The sequence below is a fragment of the Tachypleus tridentatus genome, chromosome 1, assembly GCF_004210375.1.
Source record: "Tachypleus tridentatus isolate NWPU-2018 chromosome 1, ASM421037v1, whole genome shotgun sequence".
In the NCBI taxonomy this organism is placed as follows: Eukaryota; Metazoa; Arthropoda; class Merostomata; order Xiphosura; family Limulidae; genus Tachypleus; species Tachypleus tridentatus.
Window position 1 is genome coordinate 102,410,838 of NC_134825.1, and position 23,820 is coordinate 102,434,657.

At 35.3% G+C, this 23,820-nt stretch overlaps 2 protein-coding genes across 5 annotated transcripts in view; both read right to left on the reverse strand.

The window, feature by feature from the left end:
* The window catches only part of LOC143257202 (uncharacterized), a 53,246-nt gene extending 43,819 nt beyond the window's left edge, over positions 1 to 9,427 (reverse strand). Inside the window, exons 1-2 of the mRNA XM_076515588.1 lie at positions 8,877 to 9,427; positions 4,006 to 4,203 (exon numbers count right to left, since the gene is read on the reverse strand). Of these exons, the coding sequence (XP_076371703.1) occupies positions 4,006 to 4,024 (19 nt within the window). The 5' untranslated portion in view covers positions 4,025 to 4,203; positions 8,877 to 9,427. The remainder of the gene's footprint in view (positions 1 to 4,005; positions 4,204 to 8,876) is intronic.
* Positions 9,428 to 11,641: 2,214 nt separating this feature from the next.
* Positions 11,642 to 23,820, reverse strand: part of LOC143257210 (B-cell receptor CD22-like) — a 104,964-nt gene continuing 92,785 nt past the window's right edge. For 2 of the 4 annotated variants that reach the window (XM_076515611.1, XM_076515631.1), the window contains exons 12-14: positions 17,595 to 17,746; positions 15,381 to 15,528; positions 11,642 to 12,912 (exon numbers count right to left, since the gene is read on the reverse strand). In XM_076515611.1, coding sequence (XP_076371726.1) covers positions 12,890 to 12,912; positions 15,381 to 15,528; positions 17,595 to 17,746 — 323 coding nt within the window. In that variant the 3' untranslated portion in view covers positions 11,642 to 12,889. The remainder of the gene's footprint in view (positions 12,913 to 15,380; positions 15,529 to 17,594; positions 17,747 to 23,820) is intronic. The other 2 variants (XM_076515602.1, XM_076515620.1) reach the window with 1 other exon arrangement.

Genomic DNA, 23,820 nt, shown 5'->3' on the forward strand with positions numbered 1-23,820 from the left:
CCTTATACAAATGGAAATCAATATATACAGTTGATAGCATAATGTTGTGGGTAAAACATAAGTACAAGAAGTCTCAGAAACTGATATTCAAGCGTCAGTTAAAAACAAAACATTCAGGCTCTGAGTCAGAAAATAATTTTTTTTTATTCAAGAAATGTTCTTTATTTACAGGACGTCACAGAAAATGCAGAAGTAGAACAGAAGCAATACAAATAATACAGCCAAACTTCCAAAGTGGCTTAGTTTTAAAGATTCAGAATTCGATACCTGCTTTGGGTAGAGCACACATAGCCTACTGTGTAGTTTTACCCTTAATAACAAATAAACAAAACGCTACATCAGATGATTGGTATTAAGAACGCTCTTGAAACACATCTTGCAGTAATAATTATTAAGTAACTTGAATATCTGACATTTAATAGGAAATTTTTAACATCTGTGTGTGTAATGTATTGCCATCTACAGGCTTATATTACAACTATGATTTGAGTTTTAGTAAAGTTTATATAAACTTATGTGAAAATTGGTGTGTGCTTTTAAAATAATTTTGACATTTTTTAGAATATTAAATCCGCCAAATAAAATCTTCATTCACACGGAGTGTTAAAAGTAAAAATTTGCAGAAATTAATGAACCATGTAGTTGGGAAAGGAAAAACAACAACAAAGAAGCTCACTTCTCAGTGGCTCAGGGAAAGGTGTGCTAACTTTCAACGTTATAAATCAACTTTCGATATTCCTGGTCGACACAGTACAGATGGGCTAATGGATAGCTACATGCCTAACTACAGACAAATAACTAAACCAAGAAACAAACGACGTGACTAACAGACTAGGAGACGGTGAGATGTTACTATGCACATAGTGAGAAACAGAAACAAACCACATGAATAACAAACCAGAAGGCTCTAAGATGTCCCTGGATATTAACAAACATATTAGTTGTTTATGGTAACTTGTGTTTTTTAGTATCAGTTATTGAAGTGTCAAACGTATTAATATAAATGTTTTGTTTAACATATTAATATTGCTTTATAAAATTGATATCAAACTAATATAGAACGACCTTTTATTTCTAGAACAATCCGGACTTCGAAGGTGCAGTGAAAGTTAGAAACGTAAAGAATTATTTCCATCTGGTAATTGTGAAAAAGAACGAAGACTGGAGTTTAAAGACCAGGTTTGGTGTATTAGTTAATGTGCTTGGTGTAGAAACCGAGGGTTTCTTCTTTGTGGGTCGTTGGCACAAAAAATGTGCTTCGCACTTTGAAGCCGTAATAGTGTTATACGAGTGACAGTGAAATCGCGTTATTCGGACACACACTATTAGCCCAAGAGCTGATGTTGGGGGCTGCTGAGTAACTGTCTTCCCACTATTCTGTCATTCACAATGAGGGACGGCTACATAAGGGCAGCGAGCGAACATTCTACATTAAAACAAAATATGCAACTTAAAATAGCAAAACGTTCTTCGAAAATTAAAATAATACTAATTTTGGACAACAGATGGCATTACAAATTAAAGTTTTTGGTTCTGTGTGTGCGTGCTATAAATGTTGAAATAAATGCACTCATAAAAAATCCCGTCACAACTAATGTTATTTATAACAATAACTGAACGAGAAGGATTCATAACGAATTTTATAGTACAAATAGTTAAGAGATTGTAGAAATGAAAACAATGAGAAAAATGTATGAGACAAAAATATTGCTCTAATCAGAAATTCAAATGTAACATTAATGGCTTATAAAATCGATGGTTAGATCCCTGCGGTGGGAATATTGCAGACAGCCTGTTGTAGAACAAAAAGAACAGTTTCAGTAATGTTAGTAAATTATTTCGTTTTCATTCATTATTTACATATTTTTGTTTTGAATGGAACAGTACTTAGAGTTCTCTAATTGTGAATTGCGGGGGAGAGGATGGGGTCGCGAGTTTTTTCCTGGAGTTGTTCCCCCCCCCCAGAAAAAAAAAGTGTGCTTCATACTATGGATACGTTATGCGTGACGGTCAAATCTTAAAATTCTATTAGAGTTGCCCGAGAGTTGGCGGCGGGTGCTGCTGAGATGCTACTTTTTTCTCAAAATGACGGACGACTGCCTCAGGTAACATTCGCTCTAATAACAAACATTCAGTTTGTTGAGAATCAGAGAACGGGTTTATTTTATCTTCTCTTTAACCTCTGAATCCAATGTTTTATTCCGTTAACACAAATACAAGTTGTTGATACACACACACACAATGGACGCAGTCCAGCGTACAAACTTCGTGGTTTGAAGATAGGCCTAGCACAAAGATTTCCTGAAATAATGTAACATTGTTTTAGGCCAGTTTTCACAAAGCACACAAAGTTTCATTGTTATTACCTGAGCTAATAAAACCTAACATTATTTGGACACAACCCACTGTACGGATCGTTAGAAAAAGTGTGGTTGAACAAAATATATAAGCACTAATGAAATCGTGTTTGTCTTCAGTTATTTATAGAAGTACACTGATGAATCGCCTTAGCTAACATTAATCAGTGTGCTATTTATTCACTTAGTCCACTTTGTTAAGTCAAATCGCTTTATAATCACGCTCTCTCATATTAATTTTCCGATAATTCTTAAGCAATTAGTTCTGTTCATTAACTCCAATGGCTGATCGAAGTGCTAAACTAGTCAGTCCGTTTCTCAACTGATAGCTTCAAGCTATATCATTTTCTATGGCAACAGGATAGAAACGTATCATTTGTTACACAAAAAGACGAGACAATTCATTATTGAACAAGAAACATTTATCTTCGCTTTAGTTTTGTTGACAAGGTCACACTTCAGTTTTATTGCTTCATTAAGTTGAACTGTTTTATGTAAAGATGTTATATCAACGTTGATACACACTGTATCAAACTTCAAGTCTTTAACCAATGACGTACATTAGAAATTGTCCTCAACTCTACAGCATTTTTATATTCGGAGCTCTACAAAGTCCGCGTCTCCTTGTTTACAAAAATGAAATCGAAAACTTTCCATCGATTGACGAAACTAAAAAGAAATTGGTTGCGGGAAAACATCCACACTCCGCCCAATTATACATCTAAGTTAAATCATAGCTTAGGACTGGCTTCTTAGTGAGTGAAACAGTAAGTTTACATTTTAAAAACAAAGATTTGGTATTCGATACACCATGGGGGAAAGAGCGTACGTCGTCTCTTGCGTGGTTTTGTGCTAAAACAAACCGAAGCTACGATCATAGTTTAATTCAAAATTAACACGAGACAGTGTAACAGGGGACGTCCCCAAATTTAACAACGCCACAACATTAAAGTTGTTTTAAATGAACAGAGAATTCGTAGAAATATTGATTAATTGGAGGTTATCCCTCAAGAGTGAACCCCTTGTCTCACTGATGTGATTAATGTTACTTCTTTGTGTATTTATTATATAATTAACATCTGATCGCACGTGCGTAATAAATCAGTTGCGAGATCCAACACTGAGTAAACGTGTGTAGATATTCAACCAATATCAAATGATTTTAGTACACCCTGTAAACTGGTAGTCTAAAAATTCTCCCCATTATGAGGTTCACGGTCAGATCGGACTAGTCGATCGAAAGAGGTTGACGGTGGGTGCTGTAAACTATGTCCTTTTCCTCTCATCTGTCATCCATAATTGGTGGCACGGCTATGCATGGTCATTTGAAACAAACTTAGACGACAGTGTTCACAATAATTGCGAAAATATAACGTTAAAACAGATCAGAAAATATAACCAAACAATACTATATCATTAAAAGTACTCGAAAATAGAACCAGCCAATAGCATAACAAACATAAGAAAATGCAACCATCTGAAAATTATCTGTGACTATACGTTATTAAAGGACACTACGGACTTTAGATGTCAAGTACTAAGTATTTCCCGAGTTTTTCTTGTTTTGGTATTTATCGTGGCTTAAACATAAATAATAATTAGAAAGTTTCATTCAGATTATAATGCGACAAACGACAACTACGCTTACCACTTTGGCCAGAAAACATATACACGTTTGTAGCTTCTTGTATTTTCAATCAACGTTTTAAATCAGGTGCACGTGATTACAGAGTCAAGTCAGATTTCTCCTGGTGATTGGGTCCACAAACAAACGGATTTCTTTGGTGTTCAGATGTAGTATTTCACTCCGACCGGAGGGAAAGCGGCCATTCAGTAGTCACAGTATCTAGCAAATTAAAACCTTAGTTAATCACGACAACAGTAGAATCAAAAACATAATCCAAGTACAAAATCAAACCAACTAGGGAAACTTCTGTCACTCGTTAGATCACTCAAAAAATAAACCTGACAGATTCTGGAGAGAAATGTAAATCAGTACGGCGCTCCACAGAACGTACATACCATCAGATATGAAAACACATATGCAACAACCGACAAAAAAAACAACAACCTCTTTTATTAAATATCTGCAAAAATCACTCACAACATCGAATTCACTAACATTTAGTAAAAGTCACGAAGAAGTAGTAAACTACATTCGGGAACACTCAAATATGTTTCGGCTAAACCTGAGACCCTCCTGCGACACACAACTGTCCGACTCGCACAATGTACTTACCCGCCCTACAACATTAACTCGAGTTAAACTGCACATGAAAAGTCTTAAACAAGAGCGCTCCTGGTGAGGATAAAATTATGAACCGAACAATTAAAAAGCTGCCTGACAACTTCAAGATATCTGGTGACCTTATATAATTTTTCCCTAACGCATGGACACTACCCCAAAGATTGGAAAATGCAACAATAGCCAAATATAACCTCCAGAATCTTTCTAACTATCGACCAATCAGTCCTTTAAACAATTTAGGTGAACTATTAAAAACATACATCGGTACAAGACTGTTATTTCATCTAGATAAAAAAGGCACCTTATCAAGTTTACAAGACAACTAGATTCAATAAACAAACAGCTAACCATCTACTAAGACTAACCGAATCTATATTTCAAGCCTACAACAAAACACGTTAGAGTAGCGGCATCTCTAAATGTTAAGCTCGATTCTGTTTGATGTCTTTGTATATAAATTACCACAGATTAATATTCCAACAATGATCACACGTTGGATAGCTGGATTTATTCGTAATAGAGTATCCAAAGTCAGAATTAATAATGTTTTCTGGGATCAATTTCATTTAAAAGCAGGTGCACCACAAGGGTCAGCCATCAATCCACTTCCCTATATAATTTTTATATATGACATACCATTCCCTAAGCTGAATGGAAAACGTGCATCTCAATACGCCGACGACGTAGCGATATGGAGCACATCAAACCATCCAACAGCTGCCGCACAGACTGTCCTTAACGCAGTCACTGACAGGTGCGATTTGTGGTGTTGAACTCAACCCACAAGAAATGCGAACCATAACATTTTATAGATGTTTCGAACGAAAAAAGAAAATATCACATGTCCTCAACACGGAAATAAACTTCACAAAACATATAATGTTCTTAGGTGTCACCTTCAACCGAAACCCTAACATGGACAACTCGTTAGAAATGTCTACACCAGAATAATTGTGTTATCTTAAAAATTTGGAAGTTTTCAAAAAGGTTGCTCCCCAGCCACTATTCTACACAAGATGTACATACCATCTATTGCAGAATATCGTAGTACGGTTCTGTATAACATGTCAGATAATTTATACAGTAAACTCGAAGTACATCAAAAGGATAGCATACAGACCACCAATAAATACCCTTCTTTCTTATCTTGCCAACGTTGACGACATCCTAAACATTAAGGACAAAATGATTAATCTGACCACACATTTCTACAAGAAACATGTCAATAAATATTCACTAACTCAATAATTCTCAAGTCTTTCAACCACCCCACACACATGACCAACTGATGTATCTTCCCTTCCTCTAATTAACACAACAAACCCTCAACCACAATAATAATAATACAAGTCATGAAAATTTCATAACTCCCTTAGTGCTGCAACCCACGTATAATTTTGTTTCCAACTAAGGCACTATTCGGATAAAGTATTCGCCTTGAAAGTGGGTTTTCTCGGGGCACTACTGCTCCCCCATCAAATTGCATCTAATGATCCCAGCCGTCCTGAAGGACCACAAGTCTGAAACCGGCCGTTGGTTTTGCGATAGACGTCGGGGTTTATCGTCGGTTTTTCCGCCACTCCTTGCTTGCTTTAAGCTACTATTAAGCCAAAGTCTTTGAAATTATTATTATTTTATTACTTTTGTTCTTGTAGGTATGTAAAAGTACATATATGTATACTTGTGTGTGTATAAATATACAAGTAACCTAAACAATCACGGTTATAAATCTGATGACGAGCTTGTGGTCAGTCAATTTTAAACCAAAACTATTGTCATGCTCTTTACTCTTATTGTTGTCTTTAGACCAGAGCTATACAATGAGCTAGCTGCGTTCTGTCCATCACGGGGAATCGAATATTAAATGTGAACGTTGTAAATCCGTAAGTTCGCTATTGACTTAAAGAGATACACACATCACTTTTATTATGTTTCAAAAATAAGGTCAACATATGTTTATTTGTTGTTAAGCGTAAAGCTACACAATGAGCTATTTTCATTGTTTCCAGTAATAAACCCTGGATTTTAGCTTTATTAGCGTTCAGACTTATCTCTGATCCTTTGGGAGAGGCACATGTACAATATTAATAAAATTAACAAATGATAATGTTACGTAAGCCCAATAGATAACGCTGATACACTCATATCGAACTGTCTGTTGTGTCCTCCGAGAGGATCGAAACCCGGATTTTACAGTTGTAAATTCAGAAATTTACCTTCGTCCCAGTGTGGGGACACATGTTTTTATCAATGAGTAATTTATCTTTTAGAAGTTCCGCGATTTTGTGGTCATTTTGTAAAGTTTAGTGACTGAACGGTTTCGAGGACCCATGTATTAATTAAGGCTTAACAACTTCATTGAAAACACAAGTTATATAATAAAGTAAATAGTGGCTAGTTACTCGACTCGATCCAACAATTAACTTTTTCAAACTTGTATTAATTTGTTTGTTTAATCATTAGCTGGACAAAAGAAACCTTGGTGTTGGAAAACATTTTTCTATAAAACTTTAAAATAAATACTCGTGATTACATTATAGCAAGTACAAGTCTTTTACATTACATTACATTATAGCAAGTACAAGTCTTTTACATTACATTACATTATTGCAAGTACAAGTCTTTTCCATTACATTACATTATTGCAAGTACAAGTCTTTTACATTACATTACATTATAGCAAGTACAAGTCTTTTACATTACATTACATTATAGCAAGTACAAGTCTTTTACATTACATTACATTATAGCAAGTACAAGTTTTTTACATTACATTACATTATAGCAAGTACAAGTTTTTTACATTACATTACATTATAGCAAGTACAAGTATTTTACATTACATTACATTATAGCAAGTACAAGTCTTTTGTTACAAATTTCGTTAGGTGGTTTATTAAAGAACTTACTTTTAAACTTCTTGCGTTCGCAAAATGCAGATATTATGGCAGTAAGCACTAAATAGGAAATTACGAGAGTTAAAATTTAATTGTTTGCATGCCTGGAATAAAACTGAAAAATTTCTGATTCGAGTCCGGGTGCAAGTGAAGCATTTTATTCTTTGGAGATTTGGGGCTCTACCAAACTATTGGGCTAGCTTTGGATAGTGGCGGTCCAATCCAACTATATGAATAAATAATAGTAGTTCGGTAGTTGGTGATAGTCTATAATTTATAAGGTTTAAGCTAGAGACATTTAAAACAGGTAGCCTTCGAGTAGCTTTGTGCGAAATTCAACAAACAAGCACCCTTCGTACAGTTTTATATTGAATTCTAAAACAGATTGAAAGAATAAAAGATAAGAGTTGGTTGGTAATTCGTGTGCATTTCAATATTAATTAATTGTCGAATAATTTGATTTTGTGTTTTTACGATATGCTGTTATTGCTTTTGGTGTCACATGCAAGATGTTCGCATACGGACAGGTCCGTCGTGGCCAGGTGGTTAGAGCACTCGACTCGTAATCTGGGGGTCGCGGGTTCGAATACCCGTCACACCAAACATCCTAGCCCCTTTTAACCGTGGGAGCGTTGTAATATGACGGTAAATCCCACTATTCATTGGGTGGTGATGACCCTGTCTTACCCTGCTAAATTAGGAACGACTAGCACAGATAGCCTTCGTGTAGTTTTGCACTAAAATAAATAAAAAAAGATAGACAAATTGGTTATCATGAATAAATGTGGAATAGACAGTAACTGTTAGGCCTTCCAAGACCTAATTGTTATGGCGCTTGACTCGAAACATGTGGGTCGCGGGTTCGAATCCAATCCCTAAAGATACTCGTCCTTTCAATCAAGGGGGCGTTATGATGGTCGGTTAAAAAAAACAACCCAAGAGTTGGCGGCAAGTGGTGGTAACTTGTTAACCTCCTGGTCTATCATTACTAAATTAGGGACGGTTAACACAGTTAGCTCTCGCGTAGCTTTTCGCGAAATCCAATACCAACCAAATCAGTAATGCCTAGGTCAGATCCTGGTAAAGTAGCTTACAAAAGGAAGCTAGATTCTAACAAAACAAAAACAATCGTAGCTATTTAATCTCACAAAGCTCTTTCTTAATTTCTATATATGTATAAATAGAAAATATAAAAAATGACGACAGGAGTTGCTTAAGACTTTAAACGGTTCCTAATAAATAAATAAGTCACCAAATATTTAAAAGTTGACAAATCACAAAAGACGCTTTTCTCAAAATCCTTTTATGTTGTGTTGTTTCTACTTCGTTTTATTACTTATTATAAATATATTTATTGATTAAACTTTTACTTACTAAAACTCAGTTTCCAGATTATATTTGGAATTTGTTTTTCTAGTTATTTCTCTCCCTGATTGTTTGTTGTATTTTTTAGCCTAAACACTTTCCCTCTTACCAGTTGTTGTTGTTTTTTAACCGAACATAATAATATCTCTTTCATACAAACACACGTCATTGGAGATCAACTTTCTTGATTTCCTGTTGACCGCTGCCTTGGGCATCACAGCTTAAGGACGATTGAAGTTTAAGTAATACAAGCCAGTTACAATTTATTTATTTTAAATCTTCAACTGATAAACAACTCGTTCTTTCCTAAGTGTAGCTAAAATTCTTTTAAACTTACGCGATCTTTCGCATAATAATAAAGTGTCGAAGTTAACAGTAACTAAAAATATAATTATGTTGTACTGTCAGAAGGCTTGAAATACAATTTAACACTTAATAAAACACATGCGGGTCCAGACTTTGATACGTTAACGTTTGTTAATATAAATAATGGAAACAGGAAAAGAACCAGAGAACCCAATTACAACAACAAAAATCACGTTTCTATACTAATAAGTATATCGCAGTAATTCATTATCTTCTCACACATACTTTGTAAAACTTTGGCAGGGTATTTATTTGCTACTCAGGTCACGAGAGTACATTATGTGATAATAAATTTGCATATTTTGCTAGATTACATCACCGCTAGGGAAACTGGTGTCAGTTTCACAGTACATACATATTTTAATGATAACTAAAAGATGAAATGAATAATAAATAAACAACAAACACAACCATAAAAAATATTATTTCTGAAGAAAGTCCGTTTGGTGAATGGGATAGAAGTGGAGAAATCTGGAACACACAGTAACTTGTACGAAAGGGTTATATTGGATCTTCAATTACGTAGAATCCAGGTTGAGAATAATTAATTAGTTACATTAATTATTTAATAAAATGTTACTGATGCTTGAACGTGGCATAAAAGAACGTTTATATCTTCCTATTGGTCGCATTGTTCAAGTATTTCATTATGTGAATAGGGTAACCGGTTCTCTTCTGTGAAATATTTTAAATGTCTAGTCGTGCACTGAATGGCCAACGCCTCACTCTACCGATCTGTCTGTAATCATTGAGGGCCAGTTATAATTGTATATCATCATTCAACTATGTATATTATTTGTTTCTCTATAGCACAGACATTCCAACTCTGTGGTAGTATAGCAGACTGTTACACTCTCACGCGATGATCAAACCCTGTGGTAGCAGAGTGTTACACTCTCACGCGATGATCAAACCCTGTGGTAGCAGAGTGTTACACTCTCACGCGATGATCAAACCCTGTGGTAGCAGAGTGTTACACTCTCACACGATGATCAAACCCTGTGGTAGCAGAGTGTTACACTCTCACGCGATGATCAAACCCTGTGGTAGCAGAGTGTTACACTCTCACGCGATGATCAAACCCTGTGGTAGCAGAGTGTTACACTCTCACGCGATGATCAAACCCTGTGGTAGCAGAGTGTTACACTCTCACGCGATGATCAAACCCTGTGGTAGCAGAGTGTTACACTCTCACGCGATGATCAAACCCTGTGGTAGCAGAGTGTTACACTCTCACGCGATGATCAAACTCTGTGGTAGCAGAGTGTTACACTCTCACGTGATGATCAAACCCTGTGGTAGCAGAGTGTTACACTCTCACGCGATGATCAAATCCTGTGGTAATAGAGTGTTAAATTCTGCTATTATGAATCTTAATATGAAATCTGAAACATCCACACGAAATTTTTTTCTTTTCTTCACAGTTTCAAGACTTACAGGAAGTCCGTTTTACTTTTGTACATGTGTAAGTGGTGGGAGGGGTCCACTTCCATCCAGTACGATTCCTTTGTATCTGATATAAAAGTTTCAGAAAGTATAGCAAAGTTTATTATATCCAAGGGTGTCTGTAACAGGTTTAACTTTATCATTATTTAGGTGTATTCCCTCAGAAAAGAAGTCGATTTAGAAGATCTTGTTTTAAAAGATATTACAGTAAAATTAGCTGTACATAGTTTGTAAGGAAAACAATAAATGATCATCAATAGAAGTCTTGGAACAATCAACGACTGTAGCCGAGCCCTTGTCTACACGTCTTTTGTAGAGAATTTGTAAATTGACAGTGCAACATATTATAAATTGATAAAGTGAATATGTTATTGATTCAGTTATTTGTCACTACAGACGATAAAGATTACATCCTGATACAGGTTGTCCTTGATAAAGGATTCCAAACACCATTTATAAAGGGGTATGAGTAAGGACCAGAAATAACTTCCTGTAGTCCGTGCAGGACCTAAAGTCAGTGTTCTTGAAAAAGAGCTATTGGAGAAGCTAAGGAAGATTTAATTGACCCATCAAGGTCCATCACGTAGGTCTTGCAGCACAGAAGAACCAAGGTTTATTAAATACTAACTTATATTGTGTCCGTTATACAGGGTGGCCCGTAACTCCCTACTCATCCATACGTTATATTCAATTACGCATGCATTATAAATTTGTTTCTTTTTTTCACAGAAATATGGCCGATGTTGAGGAACATGTCTCATAGAACATGGCATCGCATAATATCATACAGCGAGAATGAGGGACAGCACACAGATACACTGGATACATAAGATATATGGATGGGTAGGGACTTACGGGCCACTCTGTACTACGTTCCTGTAAATGTCCGAGGCCACATTTTTCACAGTTTTCGAAGTGATTCATCAGTGTTGGATAACATGTTAAAAAGAAGTCACAAAACATTTTATACGAACAATACACTTTATTATCTTGCAATTCTACCAACTACAACACAAGTATATCCAGCAGCTTGGTATTTCCAATACAGGTTTATATTTAAATCATCTACATTGTTCAGCAGGACCGATTCTGAAACTTACCAGAAGACAAACATCTACTGGTGCAGGTATTTGTCAGTCTCTGTTTTTAAAACTGACTGAGGACCAAGATTTTCTAGCACAGGTCTTCATTAGGGCCTATTCTGAAGACTGCTTGAGGATCATTTTGCTATTTATAAGCACAGGTCCAAAATAACCTATTTTGAAGGTTATGCAAACAAATATTTTATCTGTTAGCGCAGGTCCAAAGGAAACTGTTTTGCAGATTATAGGGGACAAAGGATTCTATCTGTTGGCCAGGTCAAAAATAACCTATTTTGAATATTATTGGGAACAAAGGTTATATCCATTAACGCAGGTCCAAAGGAACCTAATTTGAATATTATTGGGAACACAGGTTATATCCGTTAGCGCAGGTCCAAAGAAACCTAATTTGAAGATTATGGGGGGGGGGTGCAGAGATTTTATCTGTCAGAGCAGGTCCCCCAACAAGCTTCAGAAGGAGAAGATGAAATCAGTTAAGACCTGAAGGCGAATATTAAGGACGTCCTGAAATAAATACCTGTTATACTAAACATGAAATAAATAATTTCATTGACACATCTACTGATGTACGTAAATCCACCAGTATCTTTGTTCGATTTTCTAGAGAAGACGTAACTATACCATCAGTGAGCAAATGTCGCCTTTCCGAACAAGGGACAAACCTGATATGATAACATACAACAGGAATTACATACGATTAATATCGTTGTTGAAAATGTTTACAAATCCACAGTTTTTATCAATGCTGAGGACACCATAAAAAATCACTGAAAAGAAATGAAACATGATTAAAATCTCGTAACTGTTATGAAAAAGTTTTATAATCTTAATTAACCACAGCTTTTCTGGACAGAGGAATCGCTAGTCACAGCAGCTATAGAAAAGAGCAACAAATCGCATTTCACTGTGTTCTTGGGCAACAAAACAAAGCAATGTTGCCTCGGTGTTACTTAAACACTTGGTTTAGGAGTTCTTTTTGTCTTTGGAGGAAGAGGTGGTTCTTTGAGTCCCTTGCCAATTCCTTTCGGTGGCAATGGAGGCTTCATCCGGGGATCAGGGATCTTCCCCAACTTGACGTCATCATACATATCAGCGTATAGCATGTCTTCACTTATGTCTGGCTTGAAAGGCTGGAGAATAAACCATAGGATATTAATGTATTATCTCCTGAGACTGTACAGATCACACTATGGTGTTAACACTAGAAATAAACGACCGCATAACACCAAAATGTTTTTATTATTTAATTAAACACTTAATGTTTCGCTTCAGAATTTCTTCAGAAACGTTCACTAAAACACAACCAAAACTGGCATAAGAAAACTTCATACTTTTTAGAGTTACTACGTATTCTATAGACCAATGTGTACTACTGAAATTAAGTGATAACGTTATGTTGTTTTTAGCTACACACACATGTTTCACTGGAAGCTTCGAAACCGAATTAAGCCTCCAACGGATACAATGTACTTTTGTTGTTGTGGCTGAAAATCTCAAAATTTGGACTTGAAAATCCGTAAATGTCAGGCCACATATAAGGTCTACTTTAAGATTTGGGTACAGTTTCCCAAAATTTTGAAACATTGATCAGAGAAAAGGCACACAGTAAGTAGCATCCGCCGCCACAAGAGTTTTGCCTTGCCTTTTGAATCGAACAACGAAATTGTTACTTTTATAAAGTGCAAACGATAAAACATTGGAGCGTATTCTTAGAGAAACATAATAATCCAGTAAAAACTGGTAAAATGATCTTAAAGAACTTGGACTGAACTTCTGTCATTCCAAAATATCTTAGCAACAGTGGGATCTAAAATAACAAAACGAATATCACTAGAGTCAAGTAGATATAGTCTTATATTCAATAATTACATTATCATATATAGTTACAGAAACTGTTGGTCATGTGTTCTTAATAATACTTTTGTTTTTTCCAACTTCGTATTGAAACTTTTTTAACGTTATTAACTCACTCTAATCACATTTGACACAACCTCTCGTTTAACATATTCTACAGATATTTCAAATCATAGTTCAAGTAAACTGAGTGTACATTCTTGATTTAAAAAAACAATTTGCACTTGACATGGTTTAAAACCAGAGATAACTCAATTAGCTGTAGCCACGTACTCACTACAAGTATGAAAACCAAGATAAACGACCGCAGGCGGATCTGTAGGTTCGAATTGTGTGTGAACACAGCACGAACATTAGAATAGCTGGAAAATATATAATTGAAATTTATAGAAAATGTAAGAAAAACATTTTTTTCCTGATTTACAAAAACTGTTTTCATTTCTAACACATCGTGAAAGGGAAAGTAAAAAAAACAACAAAAACGTATAAATATTATGTCAAACGCACTATATCAGCTGAATCCAGTGCCAACGAGGCCTTTCGTTTACAACTACAACTCTTCAGGTCGACTGAGATACAACTCGGTACTTCTGTCTAGCTTCTAATCAACTTATTTTATGAGCAGTTGAGTCGCATCAAATCGGGTGTATTAATTATCCAATAATATCTATTCTAACGTATTAGTCATCCAATAGCATCGAATCTGGTGAATTAGTTATTCAGTAGTACTGAATCGGATGGATTAGTTAGCTAGTACAGTAGAATGTGGTTAATTAGTCATCGAATAGCATCTAATATGGTTAATTAGTCATCCAATTGTCTAAAGAAATCTCATTATCATTATTATTTGAAGACTGGTTTGTTAATAGAGGTCGCCATCAAGCAAGTTATGGGGAGATTTAATAATATATTTCTCAAGAATTAAGTAGATATGAGATTATAATTAAATGATATTTATGTAAGACTCAAAACAAAATCACCAGAACATGATCCTTCAGGTGAAACACTTGAAAACAACACCTAACTCACAGACGTAAGTTTTATACAACATTAGTCCTCTGATAACTCACAGACGTACATAAGTGATACACAATACTGGTCCTCTGAGTGTACGATTACACCTAATAACAAAACCTGGGTATCAAACGATACAAGTTTCCAGTGTACGATTACACGTAATAACAAAACCTGGGTGTCAAACGATACAAGTTTCCAGTGTACGATTACACGTAATAACAAAACCTGGGTGTTAAACGATACAAGTTTCCAGTGTACGATTACACGTAATAACAAAACCTGGGTGTTAAACGATACAAGTTTCCAGTGTACGATTACACGTAATAACAAAACCTGGGTGTTAAACGATACAAGTTTCCAGTGTACGATTACACGTAATAACAAAACCTGAGTGTTAAACGATACAAGTTTCCAGTGTACGATTACACGTAATAACAAAACCTGAGTGTTAAACGATACAAGTTTCCAGTGTACGATTACACGTAATAACAAAACCTGGGTGTTAAACGATACAAGTTTCCAGTGTACGATTACACGTAATAACAAAACCTGGGTGTTAAACGATACAAGTTTCCAGTGTACGATTACACCTAATAAGTCAGTATATGGTACAACTATTTAAAACTGGTTCCAACCATATACTTCTAGCCAATTTATAAAACCTAAGTTACCATCAAGTTTTGTTGTAACGAAAATTAAACTTAAAGCTTTATTAGCTGCTACTTACGCTCTTCTATGTCATCTCCTTCCTTGACAAACGTCAACGTGCTGTTATCTGTGGGTACGTTTTTCCTAAAGACAGTATTTGTACGTCTACTGGGTAAAGACAAATCAGCAAAGACCAAACCTTCATTATTAGTAGGTAAGGAAGGATTCTGGAAACGAAGTAACACGTGCAAAGGTTTAATCTAACATGTAGTTATGAGCAGGATACGTGTAAACATGCACGTTACACATCTAAGGAGGACTCTTTTTACCACTAAAATGTAAAACATTACTCAATTTCAATACAGCATGTTGATCAGATAAAGTACGTTATGTTATTGTACAACATGTTTATCACAATTATCTAACATGCTCCAATCTATTAATACATATTAACTTCAGGCATGTCTCAAGACATTAATGTGACAACCATGTTACCATGCATATAACACGGTGCCATGGATAATAACGAATATTTTAGTATTCAATGTAAGATAAAGTAAATATATTGTACTTGACAAATTAACCATTTTTTGTTGATATATTTAGGATCCCCTAATGTCACAAACAACTGTTTATCTGATTTTAAAATCCGTTACCAATCTTCTCCTTTACCACTCTTACTTTTCTGTTTAATATTTGGTCATATTACTTTAAGTAATGACTTTAGTGGGTTAAAATATTTTATATTTTTAAACACAGACTATTTGCTGTGTACATAGTATGGAATTGAACCTCAAATTTTAGCGTTGTGAGCCCGAAAACTTACCGCTGTCCCACCGAGAGACTGTAGTAAAAAATAAAAAGTATACTTACGGTATGATCAACCTTTACTGCAACTAAACTCAAAAGTCTAATGAAACATTTAATTAACATATAATATTTACACTGTAATTTAAATTAATTATGTCCAACATATTCCAAGTTGTTTTTACGTTAAGTATATTTCTCTAATTTTCTGTGTTTAAAGAAATTATTTTCCCCCTACAGAGCAACGGTTCACCCTATTGGGCTACAATAAGGGAGTTGAACGTTGTGTTATCTGCCAACTGTAAGGCGTAAAGATACGTCCATCCATATCTGCATAAAGGACAACATATTTACAAAGTATGGTACGAATCTATAGCTAATTTAGGTAAGTAAATATTTATTGGCAATCTCCTATGTTATAAAATCATACTACGAGTCTCTAAGAAATTTTACTCTCTGATGTTTGTTACATGCACGAACTTGGATCAACAGTTACGAGCCGAAATTTTAATGCTTTGAAAAATGAATATTTTTGGGCCATATATTTACTGCTAATTTGATATTTATAGACTTTTTCAGTTTCATCTTTAGAGGCATATATATCAGAGAATGAGTACACTGAGAGAATGTTAAATTTTAGATGTTATAAACCTATACTGTATCTATTACAAAACTATTTAAACAATGTATTGTAGTCATATTAATATTCTGAGATCTTATTTGAAATGCCCTGTGTCCTCTTCAACTTTAGGTCCACACATATTTGTTCTCTTCGAATAATTTTACAGCATGGTTATATAATAGTGAAGTACCGTTGGAAACTGAAAATAATTAAACTTAATTAAAATTATAATAACAATATTTTGTTACTTGGCTGAAGCATAATGTGTTGATCTGCATAGGTTAATAATATCGAAGTACAGTCAAGTTTAAGGCTATCTTTTAGGCCTAATTAGAGACCAAGTCAATTAACGTTGATTAGGTTTACGGGCTTCATTAAATTTCGAGTGATTCACCAAAGTCAGGTATATTATTAAACTTTTTTAAGGTTTCAGAAATAGGAAATGCAATCTCTGAGTTAATTACTGAAGTGAAATAAAGTGCATTTTCTGAAGGACGTCAGAATCAGAGAAATATACGCATGCGCTGTGTTATTATAGGAAAGGCTTCTGTTTTCCCAAAGTGTTATACTATTAATATTTCTCATTTTTAATTATTTTCCAAATAAACATATTTGTTTAGAACATATAAACAAATGCTCAACCAAAGTAATTATTTAATTGGTTTTGGTTCAATTTATTTGATAGAAAATTAAAAGTTTATAAATAGGAGTTTGAATTTAACTTCTGTAATTCATTTTACGAAACCATGAAATAATATTTAACGTTAGTTTCAAATCCTAAAATGTAAGCCTTGATAGAAACAACTAGACTATTTCTTTAACGTCAAGTTCGTAGTTAATTTTAAAACATTTGCCGTGTCTTACCCCTTTGGGCCCTTTAAGATACAACTTCATATTCTCATACATTGGTTTGCTTTCTGCTTCAGCCAATGGAGAGCCTTTTCCACTCCCTTTCTTCTCCGAGTTTGGATAAAAAGTGTCACCATCAGACTTGGATTTCTTTGAACTACCAGAACCTGATAAAAAGAATAGTTTTTTTTTTCTTTTCGGTTTACCCAGTAATTAAGGTACACATGCTCGATTAGGTTAAGTAAACATCCTTTCAACCAGAATCGCTATTAGTGCTCTAACGTCATGATTAGAAGAGTTCCAGGCCATTGGTTGCTAACGGATTGTTGTACATCTTTAATTGTCTCAGTTCTATGGTTTCAGTTAAAAGAATACGATATATTTAACTAAAATACGTATATTATTCTTAAGTCTAATTCACTTTATTCATCCAATACCACAGTATCTAAATCTTGACTGTAGGTGGCGCTACGTATAGTTGTATTTTCCGAGATGAATTTTTCAAAGTTGAATAAGTTAACTAACTCTACACGAGATGATCCATGAATCAAAGTTAGCTAAACAGTCATTAAAAGAGATGTTATAATAAGAAAAATAAAGACGTTAGTTGCCAAACTATATAAAAAATCTTGAGAGAAAAACTATTATTTGTATTTAGATATCACTCATACTGTATTTGTATTTATGGTAAAGCTACTAAGGTAATTCTTCATTTTAAACTAATTACCAGAAGGAAGTAATCCAGTCAACAGTAGTCTACCTCCTATCATCTATGTAAACTAAAGGAAGTAATCCAGTCAACAGTAGTCTACCTCCTATCACCTATGTAAACTAAAGGAAGTAATCCAGTCAACAGTAGTCTACCTCCTATCATCTATGTAAACTAAAGGAAGTAATCCAGTCAACAGTAGTCTACCTCCTATCATCTATACAAGCTAGTTGACTATAATTCTTATAACACACCCGAAGCTTAAAGTTTGGAAAAAAATAATTTCAGGTATTACGTAGATTCTAACCAGATTCGTCAGTTCTGAAACCCATACTAACCGTAAAACCAACCTGCTTAGTAAATAAAACACATTTATGAACTAAAGGGCGAATGTAATTACATACTTAAATCACAGGACCAACCCACGTCCTCTATAGGGCCTGTAGTTAAATGCTATAACCACAGGACCAACCCACGTCCTCTGTAGGGCCTGTAGTTAAATACTATAACCACAGGACCAACTCGCGTCCTCTATGGGGCCTGTAGTTAAATACTATAACCACAGGACCAACCCACGTCCTCTGTAGGGCCTGTAGTTAAATACTATAATCACAGGACCAACCCGCGTCCTCTGTAGGGCCTGTAGTTAAATACTATAACCACAGGACCAACCCGCGTCCTCTGTAGGGCCTGTAGTTAAATACTATAACCACAGGACCAACTCGCGTCCTCTATAGGGCCTGTAGTTAAATACTATAACCACAGGACCAACCCGCGTTTTCTATAAGGCCTGTAGTTAAATACTATAACCACAGGACAAACCCACGTCCCCTGTAGGGCCTGTAGTTGAATACTATAATCACAGAACAAACCCACGTCCTCTGTAGGGCCTGTAGTTAAATACTATAACCACAGGACCAACCCGCGTCCTCTATAGGGCCTGTAGTCAAATACTTTCGAGAAATCTAAAGCAGTGATAGTGACTTTAATAAACCCTCTTAATTTAACGGTGTCGAATTAAACGGACCACAATATCAGGGTGGGAGGAAGGAATAGGTCCACGTGTCACCTGACGCTCCAAATACAATATAGGTTCAATTAAATACTATGTAATGGTCAAAATTACGTCGCAAAATCAGTTCTGAAGTTTTTATTTGGTTATAATGTTCTATTGTTCAATAACAAAATTAAACAGTTACAAAAATAGCAGGATTACAAACATTACTTATTTTGAAATAAACTCAGTTAAGCTTAAAGCTACATAATGGGAAACTCTACTGTGCCCACCACATGTATCGAAAACCCAATTTATAGCAATATAAGCTTTGAGACTTTCTGCTATGGTTTCTTGTGGCTAAAGTAAACTCCGATAATTGGAAGAAATAAAACTACGAGAAGATATTTTGAAACCGTCTCCAAGATGTGGGACGAAGGAAATATAAGTGTGGAGGAATATTTTGATCTTTATGCTAGTTTTATCGTATCATTAAAATGGTAATAGTGTCAATACGGTATACGGAAAAACAAAAAAATACATAACAATTTGTTTGTTTTGAATTTCATTCAAAGCTACACGAGGACTATCTGCGCTAGCTGTCCCTAATTTAGCAACAATAGAGGGAAGGCAGCTAGTCATCACCACTCACCACGACCTCTTGAGCTACTCTTTTATCAACGAATAGTGGGATTGACTGTATCGTTATAACACCTCCCACAGCTCAAAAGGGTAACGAGGATTCGAATTCTTGACCTTCAGATTCAGAGTTGAGCGCCCTAACCACAAGGCCATGCCAGGTCCCACTGAGCTATCTGCTGTTTTCATCACTGGGATTAAACCTTGTATTTTAGTATTGTATAACCAAATACCGCTGTCAAATCGTGGTGCAAATAAAATAGATATTAATGTGTAGTTCATGAACTTAGTGTATAAAAAAACTATGAAAGTTGAAGGCTTATAGAGCTAAAAATCCAGTTTCGATACACGCAGTGGATACTACATAGATAACCCATCTTTATATGTTTTCATAGAGAACTAAAAATAATATATAAAGTTAATACTATCTCAGGTAATTGTTTTCCTTATAATATGCAGCGCAGCGAGTCCATTACAAAAGGTTTGAAAAATAATTTTCATTTATTTTGCTAAAAAACAAATAGTTTTTACACCTATTCAGTACCTAAGACTACCCTGTGGGTTAGGCCTAAAGCCCTAAACGGTTGGCAATTTGCCAGATTTTTACACGTGACATGCAGTACTGAACTTTAATGCTATCAATTGGATTCATTTCCTCAGAATATTAAAAACCGCTTATTTGGCATCTCTGTAGATCGCTCTTCCAACTAGGTTGTTTCCTATATTTGTGATGAGTGTTTAGTGTTAAGGGTCATTCAATATCAAGTTGGGCATTTTTTAAAAATTCAACACGCTGTTCGATTGCACTTCACGAAACGGAAAGGAATTTCATTTTGCAGCATATTAAACACTTAAGTATATATATGTGTAGGTCAGGCATATTTATAAGTATTCATAATCCCCGAGTTTCATCTACATGGGTATATTAAACCTTGTACTGTCGTTCAAAACTACTCAAGGGCTATCTGCGCTAGCCGTCCCTAATTTAATGTCACAGGCTGGAGGGAAGACTAGTCAACAACTTCCCCTTCAACCCTTGTTTGACTGACTAGCGGGCTTTTATCGTCACGCATCCACGGTACCTCAAAGTTCGAAGCACAATTTTAAAGCAACGAGATTCGAGACTTCGACCCTCGAACTCCGGATAGGTTAATCACTATCTCAAGCCCGGCCCGCTTATTTGGAATTTTTAAAATAAGTTTTTCAACAAATATTTATGCGATGTTTCAGTTATAAAGAACTTTAAGACGACATTAAATTCGCTAACCCTGCGAAATCTTTATTAGAGTGATTGGTTTGGTCTCTTCTTTCACCATAGATAACAGTGATTGGTTTGGTCTCTTCTTTCACCATAGATAACAGTGATTGGTTTGGTCTCTTCTTTCACCATAGATAACAGTGATTGGTTTGGTCTCTTCTTTCACCATAGATAACAGTGATTGGTTTGGTCTCTTCTTTCACCATAGATAACAGTGATTGGTTTGGTCTCTTCTTTCACCATAGATAACAGTGATTGGTTTGGTCTCTTCTTTCACCATAGATAACAGTGATTGGTTTGGTCTCTTCTTGTACTATAGATAACAGTGATTGGTTTGGTCTCTTCTTTCACCATAGATAACAGTGATTGGTTTGGTCTCTTCTTGTACTATAGATAACAGCGATTGGTTTGGTCTCTTCTTTCACCATAGATAACAGTGATTGGTTTGGTCTCTTCTTTCACCATAGATAACAGTGATTGGTTTGGTCTCTTCTTGTACTATAGATAACAGTGATTGGTTTGGTCTCTTCTTTCACCATAGATAACAGTGATTGGTTTGGTCTCTTCTTTCACCATAGATAACAGTGATTGGTTTGGTCTCTTCTTTCACCATAGATAACAGTGATTGGTTTGGTCTCTTCTTTCACCATAGATAACAGTGATTGGTTTGGTCTCTTCTTTCACCATAGATAACAGTGATTGGTTTGGTCTCTTCTTGTACTATAGATAACAGTGATTGGTTTGGTCTCTTCTTTCACCATAGATAACAGTGATTGGTTTGGTCTCTTCTTGTACTATAGATAACAGTGATTGGTTTGGTCTCTTCTTGTACTATAGATAACAGTGATTGGTTTGGTCTCTTATTTGAAATTATTAAAATTGTAGAGATTTACATCTGAATCTATAAAACTAATCACCGATATCTTTTCGTCTTTGATACACTTTATAGGCTAAGCCTAAGTGGAAAAGTAACAAGTTATGCTTATTTCTGTCAGTGAAAGAGAACAACCACTAACATACACAAAACAAACAGCCCTTACTCCTATCTCGACTCATGTACAAGTCAAGTGGGTGATATTCGTTATACCACCTTCACAATGACGGTGAAGCCGTGTTATTAACTTAGGTTTAGGTTTTGCTATAATTTCAACAAGAGAAAATAAATTTTAATGCATTTCTCTTTTTATTTACTTTGTATTCAGAATAGGAACAAATGTGATTTGAAAAGCAAACGGCAAAGTTTTGGAGAGATATGCGTAATTCAAACAGATCTGAATGTTTTCCATATTTGTTTTATTTCAGCATTAACTGGAAACTGATGTTAAGCTACTATTCTATTATTAAGTATTTCACGAAGATTCTTGGAATAAGACATCAACACAAACTTTATAATATACATTCCGGTATATTCATTGTAGAACCCCTCAATAAAAATGTTTTAAATATCTGTATAGTTTATTAGAGAGTGACATACTAATTCGTTTATTATGTTATGAAAAAAGTGTTTAATTATTTTGTTGGTTAAATCCTTCCTTTGGTGATGCTTTGAAACTCCGGTTTCAAGTTGTACAACTATTGAGATTGTTTATTCCTTCACCTTAATCCCATATAGCGGCTTAAAATGTAGTGTAGTATCTATCTTCCTCAAGAACCAGCCTCGAACCAGCAACCATCCGACTACGAGTCCAAAGTCACTGAGCAACACCACCCGTGTCGACAGTAGTATGAACTGGAACTTTAACATAAACTTATACGTGAGATATAAACACGAGTTGTTTCCTGTTTCGTGTTTTTTTTAGGTGAAGCTGGGCGACTTATTTTCTGCGATCTACTGTTGTGAAGCTTTTAGACAAAGAGGGTATTGTCTGGTATCAAGTTCACGTTATGACTAATCTTTCAACATTCCTCTGACCGAGAACTAGCAGGATAAATGAATGAAGCATGCCATCTTGAGTGAAACTGATACACATTAGTTGTACCAGTATAACACAACTTAGCTTTTTTGTATGGAGGGTTGAACCTCCTCCGTGGTTCAAGGAGGATCCAGTTTGCTTTACAAGCGCCACTTGTAGATACTCAAGAGGAGAAGGGGTGTCCGTTTTGTCGTACACGAGTCCCTAAAAATAATTACCCTTTCAGTAGTGGGGTCGTTATAATGGGACGATCAATTACGAATGGTAGTGAAGTGTTAACTGGCTGTCTTCCTTCCGGTCACTCCTTCAATATTAGGGGCGTCAGCATATGGTCTTAGTACCTTAAGTGTAAAACACAAATGTTTACGGACAAACGTGTGTCCTTCACCAGAGCTAGTAGTACAAGAACCTTAAGTGGAAAACAAATATTCACGGACCAACGTGTGTCCTTCATCAGAGCTAGTAGTACAAGAACTCCTGATGAACCCGAGAATGTTTGTTTTCTGCAAAGTTTCAGTTTTATAAAGTTATTGTCAAAATATCGAAATTCCTCAAGTTTACAAATTATAAATATCCGTACAGCCGCTACTGAAAGGTGAGGAGAGAGTTTTTACGGAAACAAAAGACTTACGCCGTGAAATCTTGAATTCACAGACCAAACGTTTTATCCATTGGTAACACAGGGCCCTCTACTGCTCTGAATAGCAAACAAAAAAACAGAAAACAAT